This window comes from Fundulus heteroclitus, chromosome 3 (assembly GCF_011125445.2).
Source record: "Fundulus heteroclitus isolate FHET01 chromosome 3, MU-UCD_Fhet_4.1, whole genome shotgun sequence".
Lineage (NCBI taxonomy): Eukaryota > Metazoa > Chordata > Actinopteri > Cyprinodontiformes > Fundulidae > Fundulus > Fundulus heteroclitus.
Genome location: NC_046363.1, coordinates 34,480,090 through 34,500,060, shown reverse-complemented (window position 1 = coordinate 34,500,060; position 19,971 = coordinate 34,480,090). Strand labels below are relative to the sequence as shown.

Here is a 19,971-nt window from a genome sequence, read left to right as displayed (position 1 = left end):
AGATGACAGGTAGGCTGTTTTTTTTTTTTTTTTTCCTTGATTTTTGATTGATTTTTTTCCTTGATTTTTATTTCCTTGATTTGGCACAGCATAACAGTCTCTTTTCTCCCCCACAGTTTGTACAACCTTTCTGGGATTTTTGCAAATATCAATAAATCCCCTTATTTTTACACGTTCACAAGGATCCTGTCTCCTAATTGTGGTTGTTGTGTTACCCTCCCTCCTTCAGTTGGTGGGGGCCGTAACAAATATGTAAACAACCATTTTGAAATCTTGGCGTAAATTCTCAAATAGATTTTGGTCTGGGCTTTAACCTGGCCATTTTAACACATTCATAGGCTTTGATCTATTGCTGGTGTGGATGTATATTTAGGACCACTGTCCTGCTGAAAGGTTAACTTTAGTTCAAGTTTTTTGCAGTAAAAGATTAATTTCTAGAATTTTCCTGCTTTTAGTTTCATCCATCTTTCAGTCAACTCTGACCACATACACAGAATTTTGTAGACCATAAACATAAATTTTGGTCTCAAAGGATCAGGACAGCTTCTTGCCTCTTTCATAATAAACATATTTTCATGGTGAAAGAGAAAATGCTATCACAGGTTCTACTACTTGAACTGTGGCTCTGTGCAAGTCTTCCAGAGAAACCATTGGTCTTCGGCTGCTTTTAATGCTGTCCTTCCCTGGCCTGTCATTTCAGGTTGACAATGAATTGCTTCTACTTGATTTTATTTAAGGGTGTCAGAGTGCAAATGACATCCCACAATTTTCAGATATTTTGTGCAAACACTTTACAACGCAACAAAATGTTAAAAAATGTCAAGGGCTGCAAACACTTTTACAAGGCATTGTACAGTTATAATATGCACTAGTAAATACAACTTTTGCTTGATAAATTCTCACCATATGAAGGGTATGATCTATAGAGTATTGAAATAAGTATTTTATTAAGATAGTGAGAATTAGAAATTCACTGCTATGATGTACCTCCTCTCCTTTTTTACTAAACTGATGACCTTAAAGTGTGAAAAACCAGGCTGCATGATCGCTGGAAATCTTTCACACCTCTTGTGACAAATGCATGGGCGGATCTACAGGGGGGCAAGGGGGGGCAGCTGACCCCCCAATATAGAGCCTTGCCCCCCCAGCTGCCCCCCTAACTTTGTTGATCCAAAAGCTGTACCTGTAAAAACAACCTGCCACTATGTTCACAGGCTTCTCAAAACAATACATTTACCAAAAGGTTGCAATTTAGTTTTTTATTTTTAATGTATTATTTGCCACCGTCCCTCAAATACTTAGCTACGCCCCTGATTCAAACGTGCAGAGCGCAGTTCGCGCTCAGTCTGTCTGACACACACACACAGTCTGCAGCGTCACGGTGGCTCTGTAGTGTGCAAACCAACTGGAGAGACTGAGCTGTCCCAGGGCATCTGAAGGTGAAGTGACTTTTACCAGGTGTAGTTTAAACACACGTTTCACTTAAAAGTTACATTTGTAGTCAATATCTGCTAAAGACGATTAGCAAAAACAGCGAGTGTGTCGGTTAAATCCTTCCCTCGGGATTTGTAAGAGCACTCTTCCCTTTGATTAATGTTAAGAAAAAAACAGCTTAATAAAAAAATACAAAATATTTTTTGTATCCATAACGTTAACTGATTTACTGATGGTAACCGTTATGCCGCCGTTACGTTACAACACGCAGGCTACAGTGTTGATTTGATTAGCTGAGCAGTCCTATAAATCCAATTCCTCTCAGATATCGCAGCAATGAAACCAGGTTATAACTGGGGAAATAACAAATACAATAGAATTAAGTAGTCTAAACATAACTGGTGTGTGAATGTGATAAATCTTTCTCATTTATATTTGTTATATAGGCTATACTACAATACATATATATATATATATATATATATATATATATATATATATATATATATATATATATATATATATATATATATATATTGTAGTATATGCTACCTAACTTATAAGTTCTATGGCCCTACAGTGTAGGCTAATGAAATACAAGGATAACCAGAGGTTTTCACATATTGACTTTCGCATGCAAATATTACTTCATAGGCCTAGCCATGAAAAGGAAGGCTAAAAGTGGGGATATAACCAGCTTTTTTGCAAAGAAAATTCCAACAAGTACACAAGAGGAAGAGCGCAAGGGAAATGAGGGAGAAGGCAGTAAACTGGAGAGCCCAGGAGGGTCAGTGCAGGAAAAGACTGAAGGAGACACAGAAATAAGTGACGAAGAAGAGGAAATACATGAAGGAGACACAGAAATGAGTGAAGGAAATGAGGAAATAAGTGCAGGATCTGAGGAAAAAGAAGAATCAGTGAGAGATGAAGAGGAGGCTCCAGATTCAGAGAGAGGAACAGACGCAGGGAATGATCAGGAGGAGGAGGAGGAAGATGACAGAGAGGAAGAGGGTAGACCTGAAATTCTCCCTGGACCACATGGTATGTTTTTATTCTTCTTCTATATAAATTGCCATACAGAGGGATAATATATGTAATGCCACATATGCATTAGCTATGTCCATGTACTGTTCAATTGCATTAGATAATCATATTTGGCACTCTTTGTTTTTTAAGATATATCAAAATGCAAAGGTGATGCAGCAGTACAGCCTGATTTAAAGACATTTCCAAAGACACAACATGGAGCAGCAAAAAGAAGCTTCCACAGGGAGTGGTACAGTTCTTGGCCATGGCTTGAATATTCCATGTCTAAAGATGCAGCATTCTGCTTTGCATGCAGACATTTTGCACATTTGAAAAACAGTGTATTCACTTCAGAAAATGGCTATTCTAACTGGAAGAAGGCCACTTCCAAAGACAGTGGGTTTAGTGTACATTCCAGAGCAGACACACATGTGAATGCAATGATTGCATGGAGTGAGTTTAAAAGAATGGCCAAGAAAAACACAACTGTCTTGGGAATGATGGGAGATGAAAATCAGAAACAAGTAATCGAAAATCAAAAGTACATCAAAACTTTAGCTGAAACCTTGCTGTTGACAGCCACTCAGAATATTTCCCAACGTGGCCATGATGAATCAGAAAACTCAAAAAACAGAGGAAATTTCCTTGAGATTTTAGATCTTGTGAGTAAACATGATGCCTTAGTAAAAAAGCGGCTGTGTCAGGGTCCCAAAAACGCTAAATACACAAGCAAAAGCACGCAAAATGAGATTTTGGAGTGTTTAGCAGAAATGGTGAGAGAGGAAATTATAAAAGAGGTTAAAGAAAGTGAGCACTTTTCTATTTTAGCTGATGAGACTAAAGACATTCAAAAAAAGGAGCAGCTATCTCTGGTCGTACGATATTATTACAATGGTGTGGTTCAGGAGAGCTTCCTTGAGTACCAGAATTTAGAGCACTTAGATGCAGTAAGTTTGACAGAGAAAATTATTTCATGTCTAGAAAAGTATGGACTGGAATACAAAGAGAATCTGGTAGGCCAAGGCTATGATGGGGCTGCAGTCATGAGTGGCAGGTGCTCTGGGGTCCAAACAAGGGTTAAAGAAGTTGCCAAACATGCATTTTATGTTCACTGCAGGGCACATTGTTTGAATCTTGTCATTGTGGACAGTGTAAAAAATGTCCCAGAAGCTGCATGTTTTTTCACTTTGCTGGAAAGACTGTACACATTCATGTCAGGCTCATATGTTCACATTAAGTGGATGGATGTTCAAAAAGAAATGTTCAGTGGTGTGCCACCACGAGAACTTCCTAGGCTAAGTGACACTAGATGGGCCTGTCGCTATGCTGCATGTAGAAACCTTATGGACAGGCTGCCTGCAGTAATAAGAGTGCTGGATGAAATTTCAGATGAGGCTAATCCACAGAGAGCTGTAGACGCAAGAGGACTTCGTTCTCAAATGGATTTTAATTTCATAGGGCTCCTTGCAGTCTTCAGAAAAGTTATAGGTGAAACTAAGATTTTATCTGAGATGCTCCAGTCAACTAATGTGGACCTTACCAAAGCAGCTGACCTTACTGAAACCCTCAGACAGACATTGGAAGATTATCGTAAAGAGGAGAGCTTTAATGACCTGTGGAGTACAGCAATTGACACATGCAATGGTTGTAACATTTCTACTATTGTCAAATCCAAAAGAACCAAACACACATCTAGGATACTACATGATACTCTTGTAACATCTACACTTGGACAGCAAACACACATTGACAGCAAAGATGCCTTTAGAATAGGTATATTCATTCCCATCATAGACTCAATGATCAGTGAAGTGGACAGGCGCTTTTCTAACTCTAGCAGTAAAATTATGAGGGGTATACAAGCTTTAAACCCATCCAACAATGACTTTTTAAAGGAAGAATTAGTTTTGTTAGTGGTTGAGGAATACGGCTCTGAATGGCAAGACTTAAAAACTGAGATACACCAGGCAAAAAGACTTCTTGAAAGAAGCAGAGCAAACGGCAAAGTAAACCCGTCCAGTCTGACGGAGTTTGTGACATTCTTGGTGCCTTTTAAAGAGGTTTTCTTTGAACTTTTTCGCCTGTGCAAGATTGCTATTGTTTTGCCAGTTAGTACTGCTGGGTGTGAGCGAAGCTTTTCCACTTTAAAGCTTGTAAAAACTCACCTGCGCTCAACCATGGCAGATGACCGTTTGAGAAATCTGGCTGTTCTCAGTATTGAGAAACAGCGTGCAAAAGCACTAGATTTAGATAAGTTTGTAAAACGTTTTGCTGCTAAGCACAACAACCGTCGCCTTAAGCTTTCTTAAAGAAATGGCTGACCATGGGTCATTTGTGGTTTCAGGGCATAAGTTTTTAGGTAGAGTATTGTCCGCTGTTTCATACTTGTAGTCCACTGCATCTTGGACACAATTATTATAACAAATAAATTAAAGGGATTTTGCTTGTTAGACTTTTACTTTTCAAAAGATGCAGGTTTTTTTTGTTCGATCACTGCACTTTGCTTATTCTGTTGTGAATTTAAAAGAAAAACTTTGTAGTGTGTAAGGGCATGATTAAACAACAACTACTGTAGTTTAAAAGTGTTTTGTGTTTATTTGGTTAAAGCAGCTCACATATAAGGATTCCCATGTACCGTCTACTTCTGCCACCCTGCCAAGACCTCTTGCCACCCCTTTGCCCCCCCATGTAAAATTTTCTAGATCCGCCACTGGACAAATGCAGCTGTCTTGCTACTCTTTTTACCCGCTGACATATTTTCTTTCTCACAAGCCTGATTTTGACTTTAAGTGCCATTTTTACTCTTTCCTCCCCACATTGGATGTGTTGTTACAGCATAGGCACAAAGACTTCATGTGGGGTTTAACAAAGAAGAAAGGAGTTCCACACTGTGGTATTTTGCAAGTAGACATCCTGAGATGCTTTCTGCTTTTTGTGCATTTTCTCTCAATATGTTTAGGAAAATCAAAGGGCCGTTATTATTTAATTGATTTTATTGGCCAGTGTTAAGATTCAAATATAGGGTGCTCTGTTCGGACAGAGATTTATCTCCCTGACCTGTGTTGGAGAGAGAACCTTGGCTGGAAGATGTCGGTTTTGCTTCAGTGGCTTGGTACATTAAGCTGACTATTCTCTCCTTGAACAAAAATCAATAATAGGGCACCTGTAGAGGTCTATTAGAGCCATAATCGTACACGAGGCAGCATCCTTATAATTCAAAGAAACTCTAAAACACCTTGTACAAGGGTAATGTCAAGAGTTGAACACATAATACTGGATAAATAGGTATTGTAAGGAAGAAACTTTCATGACCCACAATCCTTTTTCCAGCACAGGCATTGTTCTCCTTTATTGTTTTTCAAGAACAACCTTCACATTAAAAGTATCACTGTCTAAATTTTGTTTCAAACAAGTACAGAAGGTGTGAAGACAGACGTGCAATCAGACAAGTCGGCTGAAAATTTGGAAACTTCTGCCCCACCAATGCATTTTCCCCCTCCACTTTTGTCACGTGAGACATGACTCACTGAGCCATGATTGTACAGCAGCCCCTACCCCTCATCAAGCGCTCTTCAGTTCAGGCAATCATCTGTGCCCTTACCTGTGTTCCCCTTGGCAGTTGCTATGACAACAGCCTCCGCTTGATCAGACTCCTATTCATGGAGTGACACTTGAGTGACCACTCTATGGATAGGTGAAAGGCACCCATCTGAATAAAGAAAAACACAGGGAGTAATAATGGTGATAATAAAAATGCATTTTAAACTATCAAAGTTTCAGCCTTACAATTGTTTGTCCTTTCCTTAAAGTGTCTAGTGACCAATTCAAAATAATAGAACAGAAATACCTTAATTGTCCTACAATGGGGACATTTGGGTGAGACAGTAGCAAAAACAAGTAAGTGAGCAGAAAGGTGAAAATACAGGGACACATACACAGTACTATAAATAGATATAAAAGAAGAAAGACTTAATGAGGAAACATGCACTTTTATACAACAACCTGCCCTGTCCTGTAATAATAGTAAAAAAAACTCCAGAAGCACATAACTGGATTGTTGTTTTAGGTTAAACTATATTAAGAGTACATTGCCTTGCAGTGAGATCTAACAACAGACCAATATGCATTGAAAATATTCACCAAATATAAAAAAACTTTCAAAATCATGCACAAATGAGCAATGTTCTCTAAGCTGAGATATTGGCTGATATTTAGCTGACCTGTTCAAATTAACTTAAACCAATACACTATCAACACAAATCTTTGCTTTGGAAATGCAATATTTCACTTATCTTTCAGCAATGGACAAAGACACAAACATTGCTAAATGAAAATCTTGCATCCTTAAGACAACATGGCCAACATGTTCTACCCTGGATCAATACAATTCAAGCGCAGTGAAGTTATGCAGAGAGAATCCATGTTCAGCTCGGAAACTGGTAAACCACTTTGATAGAGTTAAGTTTAATAACCCTTCTATCCTGGAAAGAAAACCAACACAAACACAAGTTTAGACTCTTCTCAAAGAAAGTGGGCCAGAAACGTGAGGCTTGTTCCATCACAGTCTTGGCTCCACCTGCGCTGGCTACCTCTGTCTCTTTGCCTTTATTATCAGACATCAAAGAAGGGGCAGGAGGAGTCAGGAGTTCACAACATGGGGGTTAAGAAACAAAAGAAAGGACAAGGGGGGTTTTACAACATGGGGTTGGCATACAAAGAGGTATACGATTAACATATACAGCAAGAGATTCCTTGTCTAGGAGAAACATCTGTTTCTTCCTGTGTGAAGTTAAAACAGTAGAACATTCCTTAATAAAAAGAAAATTATTACATTCACATTTCTTTAACACACTTATTCCTACCTGACCTAGGGGAAAGCTTGTCAAATGTTTGATAAAAAAATTAGTCAGATGATGGCCTTGATTCCAGATAAACCCTCAAGAGTGGAAAGGCATCTACAGTATTTGTCCTACTAACACAAACAAAATCGCTAAAACAAGAAGTTGGGACAGTAAGAGTAAAAAGAGAGATCTATTATATCACTTGAGACAAAGCGTGAAAAATGGCATATGCCATTGCTAACATTAGGTTAAATGTCCCTTGGCAAATTACAGAAAGCTACAGTGATTGGCAGCCATTAAGAAGCCCTAGCCATAATTCTGGGTTGATAGGGCTTGAAAGGTTGGCACTAAGATTTTAAATTGTACACGGTACACAATAAGGAGCCAGTGGAGAGATTTTAACACAGGTGTGATGTGGGCCTTCCTGTTGGTTCTAGTCAAAAGACTCGAAACTGAGTTTTGGACTGACTGCAGACAAACCAGCTCTTTCTTGTTAAGTTGCAATAGTCAGCATGCAATGCGGGTGAGGTGTCTTGCCCATGGACACAACAATTGAGATGGTCGGAGCAGGGAATTAAACCAGAAACCAGCCAGTTATGGACTCCCTAAAAAATAACCCCAAGATTCCTCAGTTTGTTTTTAGCAGAGAGGCTCAGGTCACCTAAGTGCTGTTTAATGACAGGGATGGCACTATCAAGGACAATGATAAGAGTCTCAGTTTTCCATGAGTCCAGTTGTGGGCTCTTGTTGCCTAACCACTGCTATACTTGTGTCAGGCAGGTGAATAAGGAGCTCAGCTTGTGAGCCTCCGTCACCTTGAAAGACGCCTTTCATTTTAGAATTGATTTTAAAAGTGTTAAATGGACTAGCCCCACCATTTTTATCAGAACTTTTAAATCTTCCTGTACATGGGAGATCTTGAAGGTCATGAAGTTGCCTTTTATCAGATGTCCCAAGAACTAGGTTAAAGCACTGGTTAAAGCACTGGGCCTTTTCAGTGGTAGCACCCCAACTTTGGACCAGCCTCCCTTTACTGGTCACATATTCTCTGGTCACTTCTGATCAGAGAATCTTTAAGTCTAAGCTTAAGATTTATGTTTTTAGATAGGCTTTTAATAATATGTTGTGGAATGGCATTTTCCTTATTTTATTGTTGTCACTCTGTATTTCTTTTGTGATGTAACTTTTACTGTAATGTGCTTCGGTCATCTTAGTTGTTTGCTCTATATAAATCAGTAAATGAATCAAATCAATAAATCAATCAAAATCTGAAAGACTGTTTTATGAACAATTGTTGTGTGTGTGAAAATCTAAGCAGATCGGCAAACTCTCTCACACCAACAACTCTCCAGTGCTTAAAGTCACTTGTATTGCCTTTCTTTACAATTGTGATGCTCAGTTTAAAATTAAGCACAATGTCTTCAGTCTAGATGTGTAAATGCAATGCAATGTTGCCATTTTATTGACTGAGCATCAAAGAAAGATTGTAAAGTGCACATTAACAGTCAGTTCATCAGAATTGTAAGTAATCTAAAGAGGTGTCAAGGAGAGACATTAGAAGTAAAAAAAAAAAAAGCTCACCACCACTTGCTTCATCTCTCATAAAGGAAACATTGTGACAAATGTAGCCCCAGAGCAGAGATTACACATGCACCTTGCAGCAAGATGAGTGCTTAACAGAAGTCACTGGAGTAGTGTTGTATTGGAATTCAGCAACGGATGCAAGTCACAGCAATATGAAGCACACATTCCTGTTCAACCAACGTTTTTTATTTCCGTTTTTCAACAACTGCAGTTTCCGCAAATTGCGTGCCAAACAATGTTTCAACCTCAGAACGTTACACATCACATTGCAAGTGTTTATTGGACTACCCCGCTGTCGTTTGCATGACAAACGTGGCATAGAAACAGTTGCATTACACACATTACTCAGGGGATGCTGGCAATGTGTCTTGTTTGAGGTCTAACAAGCTGCAGATCTCGTACTTTAGTTCAGCCAACATGGATACTGCAGACTCTGTGTCCTCAACTCAGTAGAGAAGGCTCAGACGCATTTGCTGTGTAGTTGTAATGTTCCCTCAAGAGCCGAGATGCAGTAATAGATTATGACAGGGCCTTTTCTCTACCTGCCTACAGGGCAGTTAGTCATGTGTGTTTGAAGTCAAGCTAGCCCTCTCAGGACCACGGAAGCATATTCTGTCAGCTGCCCCCCCACCTCCTGAACAACATTTTGTTCATGTCATCTATCAATCTTTAACTTTGCTTTTTCGCCAAGAGTAAGGCCCACAGTTGACAGCGGCTGCTGGTGCTTCTGGGGCAGCTCCTCCTTCCCTCTGCCGCATGTTGGCGGAATGGGCCATCGAGCAGCAGAAAGCCAATCGCATGTGACAGTATGAGGACCGCAGACCTTAGGAAGAGGCTGTTTATGGCGTAAACAGCCTCTGACAGCAACACTGACTAACAAAACACACCAAGAGAAAGTGGAGCTATTTATATCAGCTTAAAGCTCCCCGACAAGCAGGTGATGCTGCCGAGATGAAGCATGTAGGAATCCATCGGTACAGACATGGAAAAGAAAACAAAACAGAGCTCCTTCTGACAACACCATACATGTATCTTAGCAGTCAGCTTTCGTTTAACCACAAAGCTGTTATGCTGCTGAGTTGTCACTTCAGTCTTTTTAGGAGAAGCCCGCCTGCTGTAAACTGTTATCATAAAACCCAGATGGAAGGTGAATGAGAGGTGAATGAACAGGCACATGCTTACACGTTTCATTTTACATGACGATGCCAAATAGATTCTTAGGACAGGACATTGTTCTGTTGTTGTACAGAGCATTAGACATCAATTACTCACCTCAGTCATATAATAGCTGTTTAACAAAAATAAATATCCCTCACACTCCTTTTCAACTCGTTACCCTGTATGATATTGTATATTAGAATTTAGTCCAACCACTTTGAAGCGTAAGGAAATCTCTTAATATGGATATTCACTGTAGTATATAATTGTCTGTATCATTTCCTTTTCTATTTATTTCAGTATATTTAAGAGCTGAGCTTTAGGGAAAAGATGTGCAAGTCACAACTTTAGTGCAATAGTAAAACATTATTTGTATATATGCCTTGGTTAAAGCCAGAGGTGATTACACATTGAAGAAAGCAAGCCTGAGCAAGGAAAAAAGCTGCTTATAATTTGTTATATTGTATTGTGATAAGTGACTCTTCATATAGTATTTATATTGGGGCAAAATGTACCAATAATCTTGCTTTTGCTCAAATGTTTGGCCTACTAGTCTAACTTGGTATAAGTATTATAAAGGTCCAGACTGAGAACCAAAACTTTTCTTTGAGTCCCTCCTGAGCAATATGGCCTTGAGTGTGTTTTATCTGTTATAAAAGGTGTTTATTCATACACAATATAAATATTTATTTTCTTACCCCTATTGACTGATTACACCTTTACTTTTTTCTAACATAGAAACTATTCCCGGACCAAAGGGGAATTTTCCTCTCCATTGTTGCTACACACATGCTCAGCATGAGGGATTGCTGCTCAACAACACAATGCAAGCGACTGTCCAATGTCACTAAATACTCATCCAGGAGGAGTGAATGCTGTAAGTCAATGACTTGATGAAATCTGCTAGGTTATCTTTGATAACAATACTTTTTAACCAATCTGTCTATATGATTTGATAGAATTAACTTTGTAAAGTGCCTTGAGCTGACATGTCTTGTGAATTGGAGCTTTATAGATAAACTGAACTGAATTGAATTTACTTTTATTAGTTCTTATTTGATGAATAATCAATAATTGTTTCTATACCAGTTTGACATTGTTGCCAGTTTAATTTGGAATAAACTGAATGTATAAATGGAAATATATGCATGTACTGAAAATGTCAAGTGCTAGGAAGTAGTGTATAACGTTCATAAAGTGTGCTTATAAATCTAGCTGTATTCTTTACTTATCTAAAATTGCATTTAAATAGTGCATCAAAACATAAAGTAAGATTAATGCTGCAGCACCAAAACATAGCACACTAACTAAACTAGCACCTTTAAATATTAACAGAGGCTAAACTATCCTCCAAGCAAGCCTGGAACAAAAAGGGTATTAAATATTTCTGGTTGTTTTCAAGAAACCCAAGATAAAAAGACAACAGAAATAATAATAATACTCATGGGTAATAGGGCGATGCAAAATGATGAATGGATTAAGAAATTAACTTGGTGCGGTTCATTATTTCAAAGAGAATACAACATTAAGATGATCTTTTGATAAACAAAAGCCTGATTAATTTCCATGGCAAACAATGTCTAATGGTTCCTGCGTTGTTTGAGATTATTTTGGAATACCTTCATAGTGTACAAAGAAGCCTTTCATGCAGCAGTCACCCTCCCTGTCTAACACTTATTACAATAAAACAACTAATGATAGTGTTGTTGTCAGACAAAAACAATAAATCCCTGAAGCAAAAAGATAAAGTACAAAGTCTCTATTAGTATTTTGTGTTTGTTCTTGGTTTATCCTTTTGCTTACGTGTCAGTGTATGACAGATTTAAAGTTACAATACTTTCTCAAGTAAAAAAATGCATCATTGCAGTAGTTAGAATTTAGACAGAAGCATGAAGAGTAACAATGACCACTTTGAGTGCAAATCATGGGGACGAACGGAGGGGGGGGGGGGGTGATCTCTGATTAAGGTGTTAACTACTCTAAAAAGGTTAAAACGGGTGGTTTTTCATTGCATTTATTGTTTTTGTCATGTTCTACATGAAAGTCTGGGGATGACAAATTAACAACATACATGTTGCCATCATATCATGTATACATGGGTTATATGTTTTTTATCTATTTTATCTTAGGCATATCTGATAAGTAATAATAATAGTAATAGTAATATCATCTTTATTGTCATTGAAACATACATTGAAGCATACATTGCAACGAAATGTGTTCTGTGCTTTTAACCCATCACCCTTGGGGAGCAGTGGGCTGCCATGTGCGGCGCCCGGGAAGCGTTCTGGGGTTAAGGGTCTTGCTCAGGGACCCAGAGTGCAAGCACACTGCTCTAACCACTAGGCCAATGCTCCCCCAATTCTATTCTATTCTAATTTTATTCTTATTTAATAACTATTTTGTGTATGCATCTTGCATCGTATTGTTAGGTGAAGTCCACATGCGTGGACAATAAAGTATTCTTATTAGTAAAAGTAACAGGGTATAAATCATTTAAGCATTGTAAGTTACCTGTTTTCCACATTTGTGATGTATTCAAGATACATTTGTTTTCATGAATATGAATAAATTCACTTTTTAGTTTACCATTCATAGTGTCTTAATTACATTTTGTGAAGTGTCAGTTGGTGAATGCAAACCAAACATTTGCATTGGTCTACAGTTTCAATAAGTTACATTTGTGAGTCTTGTCCTTACAATGTTGAAGTTGCCATTTGATTTGTGGTCACTGGTTTAGTCACCAGGCCTAGAAAAGCCCCTGCCGGTGTAGGTACCAGATTGACTCGGGCTGCCAGATTGGCTCGGGTGCTACCTGATGACGTCTACATATGGCAACTCAACTCAAACAAACTAGATTATGCCCGCGGTCTCCATTTGTTACAAATCAATTTTATTTTGTTAATTTACGGTTATTTTCCTGTAAATTAGTCGAGGCATGAAAACTTTTAACATCATTTTGGAATACTTGTGTGGTAGTCTGACAATTTAATTGGTAATTTTGCAGGATCAAAGAAGTTACAACCTTAGAGAAATTTAATTCCTCCAATTTTTTTTAAATTGTGAAGGAAACTAAACCATAAACTCATTTCATTTTTAATAAAAGTCAGCAGCCAAATTTAATTTTATCACGGCATTCATCACTGCAAAATCAATAACGTTCATTCCTCCTTTTTGTACTGATGTTGTTCTTTCTGATCACATGTTTTTTTATTATTCCAGATGAAATTGTGATGAATTTGATTATTTTTTTATTGTGGTATTTGGTACATTTAAGATATATAGCCCTTCAAACATTGAGCCAATTGTCAAATATTAGGTTTTTTTTATTTATTTGTAAAATGGCTTATATATTTGTTCAAGCTTTTGAGAAAAAAGAAACCGCTAAATTAACTTAATAAAATTGATTCGTTACAAATGCAGACCGCGGGCTCTATGTAGTTTGTTTGAGTGGTGTTGCCATAAGGTGACGTCATCGGGAGGCGCATGGCCCACGGAGAATCTGGTGACGTCATCGGGAGGCGCAGGGACCATGGCGATTTTCTTCGTAAAATTGTCCGTTTACAAGCCGCAATCCCGCTCTCGAATAAAACCTACACCCCGCTATAATTACTTTAGTAAGTTGTCCAGACCAATTACAATATTTTGCGCAATTGAGCAAACGTTAAACCAACAATGTATAGTGACGTCATCAGAAGACGCAGGACCCGAGTCAATCTGGCAGCCCGAGTCAATCTGGTACCTACACCGGACTTTCTTAATAGACTGAGATATTCACCCAAGCTCAGTGTCTATCATCATTCTAAAGGGCTTTCCTAATATAGTCTACATATCTTTTTAACACTTCTTTTCTGTTAGTTAAAAACAATTTGATTATTTTTACCTTTTTGTTTTGTTTGTATTGCTTTGCATTTTAACATGTTCAAAAATAAAGCCTTATCCTCATAAATTTAATCCAATGAGGGACGTATGTGCCTGGAAAAAGTCTGAAAGGCATTTTGCATTACATTGGGCAGTTTCTGTTTTAATTGACTTCCATTGTTTGTGTGAAATAAGAACATAAAATAGAAACTATCAAGTTGTCTTTATTTATCCACTGTTTTCTGCTTGACATTAAAGGACAGAATTAAAAATCCTGGGAACCTACTGAAGTAATGCTCCAGATGGTTTGTTAAAAAGAATTATTGGATAAGTCAGGTACGAAAACAGTTTGGAGAAGGGCAAGTGTTTAAAAAATAATTGGCAGGTGATTAGTTGAACCATCTGTTACAATAAGATCAGCAGAGTGGAGCCAGTTGAGGAAACCACATTTGCACTGGCTAGTCTCTAGAAGAGTTAAAAAATACATACATATTGGCAGAGACAAGCGTTTAGTGTATGTCATTGCCTTTTTTTAAGAAAGACATACTCCTCTGTTCTGATATAACTGCTATTAAAGCAGCATTTTCCCACACATTTTCTGGAAATGCCACCGCTGACTGTCATCACATCCTAAAACCTCCTTGTAGCTGCTCGCAGAAGATGCTGATTGATCAAAAACAACTGTGCTCTGGCTTCAAATGCACAGCTTGAAGTCTGACGAAATGAATTCTCCTGAGTGTTTTATCTCGTGAAGCAGACAAGAATCCAACTGTCTTACGAGGTAAGATTTGGCACGTTGGTAGCCTTTAGGCAAGGCGAAATACGGCAGGTTTACTTACATAGCACCATTTCATACACAAAGAATTTCAAAGTGCTTCACAGGACATCAAAGCAAAGACAAAAGAAAATCAAGTGTAAGAGTAAAACCCTTGGATGAAACAAACAAGCAGTTGACTCTTTTTAAATTGACTAAAAATAAAGCAAATTAAGTATACCTGTAGCTTTATGTCATCTGTAAGCAATCTCCAAGGGACCTGGAAATAAAAATGAGACAATGGATCAGCAAAAAAGAAAAAAAAACATGATTGTTAAATATACATTAACACTAAGTTGAAAATGTATTAGAATGCCTTAAAAGTCCATAGACTGTATTTGTTTATATAACATCACAATGTAAGGGCAGATGTTAACACAGCTCACTAATTTAAGAACAAATTTAAGATCTAAACAATGGATTTTATCTAAACTCTAGTACATCTTGTGTCTTATAGATGTCATGTTATGGTAAAGTATAGGATCCAACTTTAGACAGTATGCAAAAAGGTGACAGTGCACTGTTTAACCAAAAACAAAAAAGAACTAAAAGAATCAAAGAAATTAGGAAAATCAGTCCTGGAGGAAATCTAAAATCCAACTATAACAGGCTGGTTACAAAAAAAACAAAAAACAAAAAAAAAAAACAAGAAAAACAATAAACCAAATGGTATCTATACTGGGGAGCTTGCTCAATAGAATCCATGACAGGTGAGTTAATGAGCAGAGAAACAGCTGGGGAATACAGGGAGCTGAGACACTGAGAGAAGATAATGGGTGAACCCTGTAACACAGAAAACTATCAGCAGAATGCACACCTAGAAATACACAGAAACTCAAAATACTACACATTATGACATAACTTTGATTAAGCAGAAAACATAAGGAACCAGGGAACCAAAGAATAAATAAACCAACTGAACCAAAAGGAAACTAGTGATCCTAAAATTATATATTGAATTGAATATAAAAATATAAAAAAATATAAAAATTTAAATTAAAAGGAAAGATCATATTTCTTCTTTTTTAACTTTTCTTCACTGTCACTTTGTTAAATCCAGAATAGATTTTAACATTTTCCTGCTCACATTTAGAGCCCTCGATAATCAAACAGAGAACTTGTACATTACGATCCCAAAGTAGCACTTTACTCTCAGACTACAGCTTCACTGGAGGTTCCTCAAGTTTCTAGAACTAGAACGTAGAGGGAGGCAAATCTTTTAGTTGTCCGGCTCCCCTCCTGCAGAACCACCTCCCAATATTAGTCTGTACTGTGTGACCTGGAGAGGGGATAGGGTGTGAAGTGCCTCCTTCAGATTTAAAGAGCAGTCTCTTTACTCAACTGAATGATTTCAATGTGAAAAGGAAGAATTGAAAAGCACGATAAGTCCCCTTTAACCAACAGCAGTGTTTATTAATATTTATGACTTTAAGTGTTTTAAGTGTATATATTTGTGATATATACACATACACATTGTTTGTGATGTGTGCCTTTATGGCAGCACTAGCAAACCACTTGTTCCACATCAACTGCTAGCTGTACTTTAGCTCAAACGTTCCAAACCCAGTCTGCAATCTTATTGTCCTACACATCTTTTTTCTACATGTTTTCCTAAGGCAACACACATGATTAAGATATTTTCAATATTTTTTTTCTTGTGTCATCCAGTTTTACTGATGGTTGATGACTCATCCAGTTGACTCCAGCATGTTTAAGGAGGGCAACATCCCAAACGTGCAGGAAACATCACTGTTGGGATCATGGAAGATTTTGCCCCTCTATATTTGCGTCTCAAGCTCTACTCCCATGGTAAAAATAACAGACTCTTTTTCTACTTTGAATATCTGTTGTCTCTATTTTGACCGTTTCTGGGAGCAAACATTTAGTCCACACTCCAGTCAACAGTCCTTCCATATAGACCTCTATTCTTCAATTATTGCAGATTGCCATAATACCAATTCTTCCCTCTTCTTTTCATAGTTTCTCAGCATATTTTGGTAGGTCTGATTCTTTTTTTCAGTATTTTCTTTCAAAAGCACCGTAAACATTTTACTATTTTACTAATTTTGTGAGCACTTTCAATCTGGCCTTTCATCTGAGACATTTTGGAATTTGATAATATCAGTGAAAACACTTCATGTACTCTTTCCACACAGATGGATATTTAAAAAAACAAAACCTTGTTTTGATTGCCTCTCTTGTCCACCAGCAGTTTGGTGAGAAATAAATTAGATTTTAAAGTAAAAAACAAAAAACAAAAAAAAAAAAAAACATTGTTGGCCTGTAGACTTGGCAGACACATTTTGAGAAATGACAGTGACCCACTTCACCCATATGCACTGATGCTTTTTGTGATAGAAACCACTACAATGAAGCAACACTAATTTTGTTTGTCTTGATTTATCCTGACTCTGTTCTACTTCACCTTCAGACGTTTGTTTAAATAGTTACTAATCCAGTACAAAGAGTATTAATAATACTTAACCGTGTTATCATTAAAGATAGTTGTATAGGCTGTGTAAGAAAGCTTAACATTTCTCATTCCACTGGCATTTAATTTAATGCAAGAATAATTCAGTGTTTTTTTAGAGTTTTTATTACTTTCTTAAAATGTATAAGTTTCACACACCAAGAACACTATAAACAATCTGACAAAGCCCAGTCAATGATGTGATGACCCCGTCAGATTTTGATGGGTTCATTCGCAACATTTGAGTTAAATGGGGGAAGTGTAAGTATATATATATTTTTTTGCAGTACTCCGTTTGTGACAGGAAAATCCAAAGATAAGTAAAATATCAGAAAGAGAATTATGGGCCTTTACAAGCTTGAGTAATCCTTTGGTGTCCTTTAATGTCAGACAGTGATGGGAAAAAAAGTTGGTTTGTACAGTGTAATATCTGGCTTAAACTGTGTATGGTCATACTGTCTTTATGTGTGTATATATATATATATATATATATATATATATATATATATATATATATATATATATATATATATATATATATATATATATTATTTTTGGTGAAATAAAAAATATGTAGTCTACCACATTAAGATTGTTTAATGTTATGAAACAACACACAAAACTCTTCTGTCCACTGTCGCTACATGCATGCTTGGTATGAGGGATTTCTGGAAAATCAACGACACAATGCAGGCAACTGTCCACTGTCACTAAACGCTCTTTCAGGAGGAGTGAATGCTGCTTGTCAAGACTTGATGCAATCTGCTGGGTTTCCTTAGATAGAAAATGTTTTGACCAATCTGTCTGTATGATCTGATTGAACTGACTCTGTAAAGTGCCTTGAGGTGACATGTGTTTTAAATTGGGACTATATAAATATACTGATTTGATTTGATCTGTGTTAACAAGCAATTTTAATTAATAATATATAATTTTTTGTCATGAAACCAAATTGCCACAGCAATGAACAAATGTCATTAAAAGGTGGGTTGTTTTAAAATAGGTTGATATTGTTTATGCTGTCTTGCAGAATGAACATGGACCTATTATTCCATTATCCTCACCATCTCATCTATGTGACAGATGCTTTTATTAGGATAGATTAAAATGCTATCTATTCAGAAACTGCCTGTTTGGAGCTACCTTTTTAATGTAGCATTCAGCCGCATAAAATCGTATTGATTGAATTAAGAAGAGCTGCCCTCCACTCCTCTCTGGCATCCTGAGCAAGCAGAACTTACAAATTGTGATCTATGATGAGTAAAAATCCTCACATTGGCTAGCTGCCCTTTCATTTATCATGGTGAGTGTAATCACTGTTTATCTGTTTCACATCATGGCTCCTACCTGCACAGCAGTCACTTCTAGTGCCATTAAATTAACATGTGGAATTCAGTGCGCCTGGAAGATGTCCCTTCAGAGATTTCAACAGTAATGCAGTATATTCAAAATCTCATTCATCACAGCAGCATGATCGCAGTAGTTACAGATGTGATAAGGCAAACTGAAATCATTTAAATCATTCCTGGTTAAAGGATTGGTAACTGGAAGATAATTTGAACTAAGGATAATAAATGAAGGTGATTTTATGGTTTAGGATGACAAGCCAAACAAGGTGTGGGAGAAAATCAGGCAGAATTAATGATAGAGAGTCATCCAGGGAAGCCCTGTGTGTGTGATTAGTTCTTAACTCATGGCAGATAGGTTATTTGTTGGTTTTTAATGTGCTGCAGCTGCAGTCAAATGAGAGCCATCTAACCCATAGCTCCATGTGACTCTGAACTCAGCAGACCTTAAATTCAGATTAAGGAAACCCAGGCTATAAGCCTGAAGGGCAGTATATCTATGCTTGTGTACCAATCCCATCACCGAAGCTGACACATTGTAGACCAATGCAGAATAATTTAGGTCAAACCTCTAAACATAATTAAAGTCCAATTCATGATCTATTTTAAGCATGTTTTAAACTCCCCATTCAGGCTATGCAAACAGCGGTTCTGCATGTTAAGCAGTCATGGCATCCTCATTGTTATGCTAAAACAGCTGGATTTGTATTTGAAGAGTCTGAGAAATCACGAGTAACAAAAGGATCTCTACAAAGTGAAAGGGCTGTGAGAGCATGGTGTGAATGACAAAATAGGGAGCCATTGCAACAATGAAGAACAGGCAGTTCCAGTGTGGCTTTGCCTTCGATGGAACCTTCTCATCCGACACAGAGCTGGGCATAAGAAGTGCTCGCCCAGTCAGGAGAAACCCTAATAAGGAAAGGCCTTATGAATTATTGATTGCCGTGCCCCTCCCCTCAGCAGCACAGCGCCCCTTTAAGATACGGATTCCCTTTAAATCCAAAAGGCTTTGCCGGCCTCTCAGTTGTGATTGTCTGAGTGCAGCACAGCTTCAAGAGAAAAGGCGCAGTGGTTTTTTAGAAAGAAAAACCAATTAGAGGGTGCATTGTGTCTTTTGCCCTCCTCGGTCCCCCACACAGTGCTACCCCATGATCCTTTAACTCCTCGCTATTGGTTTGAGTCAAGCCTTTCCTCAAGCAATGCCCTCATAATGTTTGGCTGATAATCTTGATTTCGGATCCATGGCCCCATCCTGTTCTTTGTAGTCCAATACCCCAATGGCCAGATGTTGCTGCCCAGACTGACAGTTTCATGGGCTTGTGTGTCAGTTTTTGAGGGCAGCAAAGACAACCCACAGGTCTTAAAAATCACTAACCACCAATTCAAAAGATGAGTTGAGGGGTTTCTTTGAGATCACGGTGGTTCTGTTTTCCACGG

At 37.7% G+C, this 19,971-nt stretch overlaps 1 protein-coding gene across 1 annotated transcript in view; it reads left to right on the top strand.

Moving 5' to 3' along the window:
* The first annotated feature begins 1,426 nt into the window (after nt 1-1,426).
* The window catches only part of LOC118557695 (zinc finger MYM-type protein 1-like), a 117,154-nt gene continuing 98,609 nt past the window's right edge, over nt 1,427-19,971 (top strand). The window contains exons 1-2 of the mRNA XM_036127828.1: nt 1,427-1,439; nt 2,089-4,080. Coding sequence (XP_035983721.1) covers nt 2,742-4,080 — 1,339 coding nt within the window. The 5' untranslated portion in view covers nt 1,427-1,439; nt 2,089-2,741. The remainder of the gene's footprint in view (nt 1,440-2,088; nt 4,081-19,971) is intronic.